Source organism: Pimephales promelas, chromosome 20 (assembly GCF_988280905.1).
Source record: "Pimephales promelas chromosome 20, fPimPro1.hap1.1, whole genome shotgun sequence".
In the NCBI taxonomy this organism is placed as follows: domain Eukaryota; kingdom Metazoa; phylum Chordata; class Actinopteri; order Cypriniformes; family Leuciscidae; genus Pimephales; species Pimephales promelas.
Window position 1 is genome coordinate 11,941,596 of NC_142788.1, and position 12,109 is coordinate 11,953,704.

General features: G+C 37.2%; 1 protein-coding gene across 3 annotated transcripts in view; it reads left to right on the top strand.

Moving 5' to 3' along the window:
* The window catches only part of nkain4 (sodium/potassium transporting ATPase interacting 4), a 75,309-nt gene that overhangs the window by 50,564 nt on the left and 12,636 nt on the right, over positions 1–12,109 (top strand). For all 3 annotated transcript variants that reach the window (XM_039684453.2, XM_039684452.2, XM_089124188.1), the window contains exon 5: positions 6,329–6,389. In XM_039684453.2, the coding sequence (XP_039540387.1) occupies positions 6,329–6,389 (61 nt within the window). The remainder of the gene's footprint in view (positions 1–6,328; positions 6,390–12,109) is intronic.

Consider the following 12,109-nt stretch of genomic DNA (forward strand, 5'->3'; position numbering starts at 1 on the left):
GTTTTAAAGGGATAGTTCATTTTGAAATAAATTTTTGGTATGTTTTAGCTTACCTCAAGGGCATCCAAGATGTAGGTGTCTTTGTTTACGCAGTATTTTCAATTTTGATATTTTTAGGTCAAACCGTTCTTGTCTGTCAGTCATATAATGGAGGTCTATGGTCACCACCTCAAAGAGCATGCACAGAGAAGTCCAAATTAAACATGATTTAATGACTCGTAAACGTAAGTACACATTGATGGCCTAAGACACGAAACGAGCCGTTTGTGTGAGAAAACGAACATTATTTATATCGTTGTAACCACATGCGCCGGAAGTGATCGCTTGCGCGTGTACGTCACTCTATATTTACACAGAGATTTCGGAAGTTGCGATTTCCTGCATATATAAATATGTTTAGATCTTCACAGTGAAAGGGTAAAACTTCCAAAATGTCTGTGTAAACAATGAGTGACGTACACGCGCGAGAGATCACTTCCGGCGCATGTGCAGACCGAAGCGCCCGTGCCCTCAGATCACTTGGACATGTCTGTGGTTACTCGAGGTAAAAACGATATAAATACTGTTCGTTTTCTCACACAAACCGCTCGTGGAACTGCTGGCTACCCAAATAAACCCTGGGGGGTATAGACCTTATTCAGAGCAGCGCCATGACAGGTATGAAAGGGAGGCTGTGAGGGATAGACTTACCGTGTTTCCAACGGCATCCGCTGTAAAAAGCTGAATAAAGCTCCTAGATAACTTACAATTTTCCACAGCTTACATTGTCTGGAGTTTTTTGTCAACTGAAATTTCTTGGAAAGATATTTTTCCAGTGTTTCATGAGCAGAACAATCCGAAAACACATTAAATAACAGTACAGCCCATAGAAGAGATGCAAGTCTATCCCTCACAGCCTCGCTTTCATTCTCATTAAAAAACAAAGATGGCGCTGCCGTGAATAAGGCGTATGGATCGACGAGCCGAGGGAAACGGAGACGGAAGCATGAGGAGCGACAGACACGAGAGAGGAAAGAAAACAAAAAAAAGTGGTCCAGCTCCCACAACGCGCTGCCATCTTGTCCGTTACCAGCTGGGCGAACTCCTCCGCGGTACCGGGCGGCAACGCTGGATGGCCCTCGGTGGACACCTCGACGCTCCGCCGGTGGACGGCGATGGCTCCTCGGGTGCCTCGGGCAGACGGCAGGAGTCCCCCGCTCCCTGCTCCTCCACTTCACTGGCAGATGGAAGCAGGCATCTGGCCCATGGCAAGCGGCGGTGACTCCTCCTCTCCCTCCCGAAAGGCAGCCGCCCCTCCATTTTCCAGGCGGTCGGCGGCGAGCTCGGGCGTCCCACCAGCAACTCACCCCAGCGTCCCACCTCGAGCGTTCATGGCCGCGAGTCCCCCACTCCCTGCTCCTCCCCTTCGGCAGCAGGCTCTGGCACACGGCGAGCGGCGGTGACTTGCGCACCATGCTCGATGGCACCGTGGATTGCCCACATTGACGAGGACCCTCGGACAGCGTGTTCCTCCCTCTTCCCGGGTTTTGGGCCCAGTGTAGCAAGGTTCAGGGAAGAAGGAGGTAAGAACTAGATAACAATCAAAATAAAACTTGAAATAAACAAACAAAATACCTCACGGAACTGCTGGATACCCAAATAAAACATAACTACCAGCCAGTAGCCCCTCGCGGACTGTTGGCTTGCCAAAATAAAATAAAACAAAAACGCAAACAAGAGCCGGCCTGTTCCTCTCTCGATCATCCACCCCGTCGCTCCCCCTTTATGCTTCCGCTTCTCCGTTACCCCTTTTCCACCAAGGCAGAGCTGGTGCTGGTTCAGAGCCAGAGCCTAGTTTCAAATCGGTTCTTTTTTTTTTCGACCACCAAAGCACCAGCTCCGAACCAGTAAAAGTGGTTCTTAATTAGCACCAAATCATTGCTGGTCTAGAAGTAAGTACCGCTTACGTCAGCAGCTGGGGGCGGGGTTACCGTGACCAACAAGACGAACAGAAACTTGTGACCACCATTTTTTTTAAAGTAGCTTAACGTGCTGCTAATAGCAGCTCTATTGTAATCTCCGTTAATGCAAGTTACGGCGAGCTGCACGGATGTGCTGGATTCGCCGTGTTTGGATACCGATGTTGGTTTGCAAAGCCATGAGCGCATAAATAGTAACGCAACAACCGCCATTGTTGATGGAAGGCTTGTTCGAGATGCATCGGAGCGGCGTGGACTGATCCGAGCTGTGGCATTGTTTGGAGAGCATACGACTCCTGTCGAGATTCGCAGTGCCGAACCATTTCGAAAAAGCCTGTTGTGTTTGTGTGTGCCGCGCTAGCGTTGCTGGGCAACGTAGGATCTGACGTAAGATCTGGCTCTGTGATGGCTGTCTAGCCTGTGGAAAGGAAAACCAGTTCTTTGAAAGCTCATCAGTCGAACCAACTCCGAACCGACACTAGCTCTAAACCAGCACCTGGTTCTTGTTGGTGGAAAAGGGGTACGTGAGAGATGCGAGACCGGTGTGCTTCAAAGGTGCTGCTCATTAGCAATCGCACCACCGGCCTCGCGACGTTCTCTCACGTCCCTTGACCGTCCTGCTCACCACAAAGACATAGTACATTAAAATCATACAGATTATTGAGGATTGCTATTATTAATGCGATTCATTAGGATAGTCACTTTGGTTTTTTTTTATGGCATAGAGGTTCTTGCAAGTGTTATCTGTGAACATGAAACTGAGGCCTGTGATGTGATTTCGTCCTTGCATAGATGTTATATCCGGCACTATTTAGGTGTGTATCACCAGAGCTCATGTTGAGATCATGACAGAACCAGGTCGTGTGCATAGAAGCGGCGTTTGATCCATCAATCATCAGCTCTCTTTCATGGGTCTTTCTGCATCACGCAATTAGTTATGAGGTTGTAACTGATTCCCATCCATTGCTATTTATATGGCTAAATTCGGGGAGATTCATAACAAGCAACTTCTTGTTAATTAGAGACAATTTATAATCCGCTTCTGAATTCAAATGTATGTTGATATCCTATGAAAGAATTCAAGCTGATTTAACCAGTATCAAGATTTCTTAAAGGGATACTCCACTTTTTTGGAAATAGGCAGAGTTTAAACAGTTGAGTTTTACCGTTTTTGAATCCATTCTACCGATTTTTCTGATATTTAGAAGAATATCAGTAACCAGACAGTTTCTGGTCTCATTGACTTCCAAAGTAGGAAAAAAAAATATACTATGGAAGTCAATGAGACCAGAAACTGTCTAGTTACTAATATTCTTCTAAATATCAAAAAATCGGCTGAATGGATTCGAAAACGGTAAAACTCAACTGTTTAACTCTGGGGGAGTGGTAAAGCCTATTAGCCTATTTCCAAAAAAGTGGAGTATCCCTTTAAAAAAAATTTCTATATAGAAATACTTCTAAAGCGGTTTTGTATTAAATGTTATAAAAATGCTGAACACATTTTGATTGTTGGCATCATTTTAAAGAGATGACTTTTGCTTTTCTGATTCTGGCTGAATTCCTAAGCTTAGAAATTTGAAACCACATATATTTTATTTTCCTTTTATATTGTATTTTTAATGAGTTTTAAGCTCAAGGTAAATTCCCCGATGATTACAAAAACAATTTTGAGTTAATTCTATTCATATTAAAGGCATTATGAAGACTAGACTGAGAGATTGAACGTTGAGTTATGAGAAACAGCCTGAGGGAGTTGAGGGCCATGACCCAGAATCCTTTTCTCTCTACACCAACTTTACCCTTTGACCTGAATAATCAGTTCATGAAACGCAGGACTGATGCTTAGTTAAATCTGCAGCACTTTCAGCAGAGAGCAGAAAGAAACCGGGTGAAGCAGAGGGTCCTGGCTTTATGACTGTGATTTTAAAATAGCTAATGGTTTTTAATGACCATAATTAACACGATATTGAGTCGTGCGCTGGGCACATCTGGGCTTAAGAGCGGTCAAGTCTCATGTGGAGAGCCGCTCTTTCTGTCTTTTTCAGAGATTCCCCCTGAGCAAGAATTAGCTTTAAATTTATTCAATTTGGGTTTCATTTGTCTGAAGTTCTTAAACAAAAGATTTAATATTTATATCTGAATAATAAATAGCCTGTTCTACGGTTAGCACTGTTAATCAGAAATTTTATGTAGAATCAGAAAGTTATTATCATAAAATATATTTAATAAAATAAAAATAAAATAAAAAAACGGGCTGATCATCAGGACCCACTGACACAATGCAATACAAATATATTTATAAGAATACAAATACTTCACTGTTTAAAATTTTTAGGTCAGTAGGAATTGGTCACACTTTAGTTTCGAGTCTAATTTTTGCGTTGAACTATAGCTTGACTTTTGCCACTTAACTCCTAATAAGTAGTTATTATTAGTTATTAATGTAGTTGTTAAGTAACAGTATTGGAAAATGATTAATGGATGTAGATTATGGTTGTACAGAATAATATGTACTTTATAAGTACTATTAAAAACAGCCAATATTCTAGTAATGTGCATGCTAATAAGCAACTAGTTAATAGTGAGAATGGGACCCTATTACCGATTTGTATTTTTATTTTTATTTTTTTGGGAAAGAAATAGATGCTTTTATTCAGCAATGAAGCATTAAATCGATCAATATTGATTGTAGAGTCATGTATATTGTCAAAAGACATTTAAGAATATCAAAGAAAATGTTGTCAGTTTACACAAAAATATGAAGCAGCACAACGGTTTTCAACATAATAAATGTTTCTTGAACATCAAATCAGCTTTTTTGAATGATTTCTGAAGAATCATGTGACTCTGAAGACTGGAGTAATGATGCTTAAAAATCAGCTTCGGTCACAGGAATAAATGATATTTTTAAATACCTTACATTAAAAAAAATGTATTTTGAATTGTAAAAATATTTTACAATATTACAGTTTTTACTGTATTGTTGATCAAATAAATGCGGCCATGGTGACCAGAAGAGAATTAAGAAAAACAGTAAAAATGATTATATATTTTTTATATTGATAATATATTTTTTACAGTACATCTATTGTAAACATTATGATGACGAATATATATGTATATAACATGCAGGTTTATAGAGTACCAAAGTGATGACGTCACTTTGTAGGACAACTCGGAAGCTATCGGCGCATGGGTTCCCTTGATCGAAAAGCTATGCATTTTCCCATAGACTTTTGAAAAATCTCAAAAAATAAGATCTGTGTTCAACAAAGAGTTGTGACCCTTACATGTTTTGTCTATCAAGATAATCTTTACAAATTAATCCAAAATGTATAGATTTTGAAGCCTCTATAAAGTTTTTTAAAAACACAAGCTGACAAAATAAAGTTTAAAAAAACACAAGCAGGTTATAGCCAGTGTGTTTTATGTCATAGATCAAAACGTGAAAATATTTAGAGGCTCTGTTCACCACAGACCTTATTTCAGGCGATTTAGCAAAAACCCATTCAAAAATCCCATAGACTTTAGAGCGATGGAACCGGGAGTGCTAAAATGCTAACTCACTTCCGCGTTTTGGCCTACAGAGTGACGTCGCAACTTCGGCACTTTATAGGCTGATCGAGGTAAAAAAAAAAAAAAATGAATGTCTTAAAACTGCCTCCACACTAGCATCAACTCAAATGGCCCCAAGGTCAATGCCACTGCAGTTGGCAGTGAGAGAGAGAGCACAGCACCTGTGTGTCCCACCACAATCCCACACCTGCCCTATCAGCCTCTCACGGGCTTCATAGACTCTCATTGAGGCAACTCTCACTCTCTCGTTCATACGCAAACACACAGCATTCATGTTTTTCTTCAAGGTAGGTGTACGCCTGGCCGTCTGCCCAGTGACGGATTAATTGCTTTGGAATAGTGCCACTCTTTGGGAGTTGAGTTTACCCTGTGTGTGTTTTCATGCAGAGCTGTGCCATCTGCCTCTGTGGCACCGCCATTGCCATCAATAACATACACATACACAACAGTCCCCGGTTCACTTGGCACAGGACTTTGTAAAAGTGTCTCTAATGTCTCTTTGAGTAATGTATTATCGGCCATGTGTTTCTCATAATGAATGGTTTATAAGATGTGACTGCCATTCCTGCTGACACACTTATGGTTGGGGATTTCAGTGAACCCCTAACAGTAGCATTACACTTTGCTATGTAATCATTCCCTCACCATTTATGGAAATGAATGATACCTATACCGATAATGATACTGATATTTAGTAGATGCTTTTGACATATAAGGAACGTCACAAGTAACTTCTGTCTGTGTTTTCGTCCCTCTCTGGATGTACACTGACGTGTTTGTGTTTGTCTCCTCAGCTGCTGGGTTTCATCTACGCCTGCTACGTCATCAGTGTCATCACCGAGGAGGAGGACAGCTGTGAGTATCTTTAGTGTTTGTGATAAGAGAACAAAATGTAAGTCTGTCCTACACTTTCTTTCTTGTTTACGTGTCTAAACCTGTTCCTTTTTTCATTTTATCATAAAGAAATGTGCCTGTCTGATTGTACTCTAACATAAACATTGAGGAGATGATGGCTCTCTGTCCTTATAGCTTTGTTTTGTGAGAAATATATCTAAACCATATGAATTATCAATGTTAAAGAATATGAAATATTGATGGAAAAAGCCATTTTTTTTTATCCATGGGAAGGGGAGCACTCTACTTGTGAGAAACACTATATTACTAAACTCACTTTGTAAAATGTGTGTGTGTGTGACTCACTGACTCATGGGGACTTGTCCCATGATGGAAACAAACTTCTAAATCATACAGAATGAGTTTTTTTTTTTTTGAAAATGTACAAATCTGTGATGGGTTGGTTTAGGGGTATGGTTAGTGTAAGGGGAGAGAATATGGACAGTATAAAAACCATTACGTCTATCGCTCTCAGAAAAAAAAAGGTACAAAAGCTGTCACTGGGGCTGTACATTTTTGCACCTTAATGGTACATATTAGCACTTAAAATGTACATATTAGCACCTAGAATGTATATATTAACACCTTAAATGTACATATTAGCACCTAACATGTACATATTAACACCTAAAATGTACATATTAGGAGCTAAAATGGATATATTGGCACCTAAAATGTACGTATTAGGACCTAAAATGGACATATTAGCACCTAAAATGGACTTATTAGGACCTAAAATGGACACATTAGCAACTAAAATATACATATTAGCACCTAAAATGTACATATTAGGACCTAAAATGTACATATTAGCACCTAAATGTACGTATTAGGACCTAAAATGGACATATTAGGACCTAAAAATTGACATATTAGCACCAAAAATGTACATATTAGCACCTAAAATGTACATATTAGGACCAAAAATGGACATATTAACACCTAAAATGCACATATTAGTACCTAAAATGCACATATTAGCACCTAAAATGTACATATTAGGACATATTAACACATAAAATGGACATATTAACACCTAAAATGGACATATTAGCAACTAAAATGTACATATTAGCACCTAAAATGTACATATTAGGACCTAAAATGGACATATTAACACCTAAAATGTACATATTAGCACCTAAAATGTACATATTAGCCATTTAAATGTACGTATTAGGACCTAAAATTGACATAATAGGACCTAAAAATTGACATATTAGCACCAAAAATGTACATATTAGCACCTAAAATGTACATATTAGGACCAAAAATGGACATATTAACACCTAAAATGCACATATTAGCACCTAAAATGCACATATTAGCACCTAAAATGTACATATTAGGACATATTAACACATAAAATGGACATATTAACACCTAAAATGGACATATTAGCAACTAAAATGTACATATTAGCACCTAAAATGTACGTATTAGGACCTAAAATGGACATATTAACACCTAAAATGTACATATTAGCACCTAAAATGTACATATTAGCCATTTAAATGTACGTATTAGGACCTAAAATTGACATAATAGGACCTAAAATGTACATATTAGGACCTAAAATGGACAGATTAACACCTAAAATGCACATATTAGCACCTAACATGTACATATTAACACCTAAAATGTACATATTAGGAGCTAAAATGGATATATTGGCACCTAAAATGTACGTATTAGGACCTAAAATGGACATATTAGCACCTAAAATGGACTTATTAGGACCTAAAATGGACACATTAGCAACTAAAATATACATATTAGCACCTAAAATGTACATATTAGGACCTAAAATGTACATATTAGCACCTAAATGTACGTATTAGGACCTAAAATGGACATATTAGGACCTAAAAATTGACATATTAGCACCAAAAATGTACATATTAGCACCTAAAATGTACATATTAGGACCAAAAATGGACATATTAACACCTAAAATGCACATATTAGTACCTAAAATGCACATATTAGCACCTAAAATGTACATATTAGGACATATTAACACATAAAATGGACATATTAACACCTAAAATGGACATATTAGCAACTAAAATGTACATATTAGCACCTAAAATGTACATATTAGGACCTAAAATGGACATATTAACACCTAAAATGTACATATTAGCACCTAAAATGTACATATTAGCCATTTAAATGTACGTATTAGGACCTAAAATTGACATAATAGGACCTAAAAATTGACATATTAGCACCAAAAATGTACATATTAGCACCTAAAATGTACATATTAGGACCAAAAATGGACATATTAACACCTAAAATGCACATATTAGCACCTAAAATGCACATATTAGCACCTAAAATGTACATATTAGGACATATTAACACATAAAATGGACATATTAACACCTAAAATGGACATATTAGCAACTAAAATGTACATATTAGCACCTAAAATGTACGTATTAGGACCTAAAATGGACATATTAACACCTAAAATGTACATATTAGCACCTAAAATGTACATATTAGCCATTTAAATGTACGTATTAGGACCTAAAATTGACATAATAGGACCTAAAATGTACATATTAGGACCTAAAATGGACAGATTAACACCTAAAATGCACATATTAGCACCTTAAATGTACATATTAGGACCTAAAATGGACATATTAACACCTACAATGTACATATTAACACCTAAAATGTACATATTAGGACCTAAAATGGACATATGAACACCTACAATGTATATATTAACACCTAAAATGTACATATTAGGACCTAAAATGGAAAGTTTAAAAAAAGTTTACCTTTTGAAAAGGGACAGCCCCAGTGACAGATTTTGTACTTTTTTTTCTGACAGTGTATTTAGAGTCCCCACAAAGATAATGAACCAGACGTGTGTGTGTGTGTGTGTGTAACATTCTTGGAAGATATCAGTACAGACAAAGATAGCCAATCAGATTACAGTTCGCAAGAAAGTGCTTTCCAGTGCCAACTGTTCTCAATGATTCCTCTAAACAATGCTGAGTTGTTTCAACCCAAATTTGGGTCAAATCTGGACAAACCCAAGTGTTGGGTTAGAAATGTAATTTCAACTGTAAATTTTTTAAATGACATTTTTAACCCAACATTTGGGTGTGTCCATATTTGACCCAAATTTGGGTTGAAACAACCCAGTATTTTTTTAGAGTTTACCATTTTGGAATTCCGTTCCTGGATTGACGACGGCCATAGGAATGCACTTCACGTCAATAATACAAAACAGTTTGCAGTGCATAAACAGTGAATATTTGCTCTTGGCAGGATAGGCTGAGTGGGAGAGGACCTGAGTGAAGCCCACGGGGTGCGATAAGCCACTGCCCTGTTTGTACGGGCTAAACACCAGCCTTCCTCTGATTATTAGTGCTTTCCCCTGAGTTACTGGCCTTTCCATGACTAAACATTCCCCGCAGAGCCGAACCTCGCTGACAGGAGGGACTCGACCGCGCTGAAATAGTCGACTTTTATCCGTCAGAGCCACTTCCTGTTTGCCTTTGTTTTCTGATGGTCTTTGAGCGTCATCACTCGACGGGAGGCGGCCAGTCTTTTTTGTGTTTTCTAGGCAGCGTACATGTGCTCGGGTGAACTCTATACTTATGCCCCGTTCAAATGTACCACCAGTAAAGTGTTTGCAAGTGCACAGAGGAACGTTTTATTGCTTCGAGGTTTATTCATAGCCATGGGGATTTGAAGACCACATGAAATCCAAATGGCTTGCATGCCTGTTAGCTCTGAGGCCGTCAGTATGTTAGTGCGCTGCTAAAAGTTTGCAAAATAAACTTTTAGTACATGTGAGGGGATAAAAATGACTATCTTCCTCTTCCAGACCAAAGAAATATAAAAGCAGTCTTCTTCACACACTCTAAAAATTATTGTTGGTTTAACTTAAAAAAATGAAGTAACCTGGTTGCCTTATAATTTTAAGTTCATTGAAATAGAAAAATTGAGTTAATACAATGGAGATTGATTTAATCATCAGAAACTCAAAATATTATGTTATCTGAACTACATAAAATATTTAAGTTGATTTAACAAAAGAAAAATTGTTGTGATTACAAATCATGAACATATTTTGGCGAATAGAAATTTGTCCAATGAGATTCTTTCTACACTCTAAACAATGCTGGGTTGTTTCAACCAAAATTTGGGTCAAACATGGACACCCAAATGTTGGGTTAAAAATGTACTTTAAAAAATGTACAGTTGAAAGTGAAAGTTGGGTTAAAATTTGAAATTATATTTATAACCCAACACTTGGGTTTGTCCATATTTGACCCAAATTTGGGTTAAGACAACCCAGCATTGTTTACACTGTAGAATGAAAAGGATTTGTAATAGCAAGTAACAAATCACAGTTAGTTGGGTGTGTTCAGCTGTGCTAATGCTTGTCACATGTCACGATTTGATACATATCACCATACTGGACTAAATTTGGTGTTACATTGTGGGTGTAAATGAATAGGCTTGGACTTGGAGCTGCTAACCCAATGCACAGGACAATACACTCTAAAAATGCTGGGATGTTTCAAACCAAATTTGGGTCAAATATGGACAAACCCAAATGTTGGATTAAAAATGTAATTAAAAAAAATGTCATTTGAAAATGAAAGTTGAAGTTGGGTTCAAATTTTAAATTACATTTTTAACCCAACATATTTGGGTTTGTCCATATTTGACCCAAATTTGAGTTGAAACAACCCAGCATCGTTTAGAGTGTATTGACACCAGATTAAAAATATTCATGATTATTCACGAGTTATTTTAGACCAATACTTGCACTCAGTCACTCACTAGATATATTTAAAATAATGTTGACCACTTTTAACTGGTAACTTAAGAAATTTGGCATTATCAGGAGCCATAAATATTCCCAGATTGCATTATTATACATTGTACTCTAAAAATTGCTGGGTTGTTTTAACCCAACTTTGGGTCAAATATGGACAAACCCAGCCATTGGGTTAAATTTTTTAATTACATTTTTAACCCAACATTTGGGTTTGTCCATTTTTTGACCCAAAGTTGGGTTAAAAACAATCCAGCATTTTTAGAGTGGATATACTATATATAGTTTAATATAGTACTAACACTAAAACTCATTTTGGGGGAACTATACACAATACATATTATTGCTATCCACGATAAATGCTGTTTTTATCTCTTTATTTTATCACATGGTCGTGCTGGAAGAAAAGATTTGATATCTCAATGGGATCTTCCTGGTTAAAGATTAATCAATAAGCGAGTAGTACAGATGAATTCAGGTTGATTGGGACACTTTTTGCAATTGAGACGACTAGAAAAACGTGTCCCAATCATATTGAATTCACTCCTACACTCTAAAAAATGCTGGGTTGTTTTAACCCAAATTTGGGTCAAATATGGACAAACCCAAACGTTGGGTTAAAAATGTAATTTAAAATTTTAATGCAACTTTCACTTTCAACTGTAATTTTCTTAATTACATTTTTAACCCAACATTTTATTATATATATATATATATATATATAATATATATATATATATTGTGTATTGTGTGTATACACATCACAGTATATATAAATACATTAATAATGTATTATTATATCATATTTTTTATTTTATAATAATACATTATACACTCAAAATTTGATGGGTTGTTTTAACCCAAC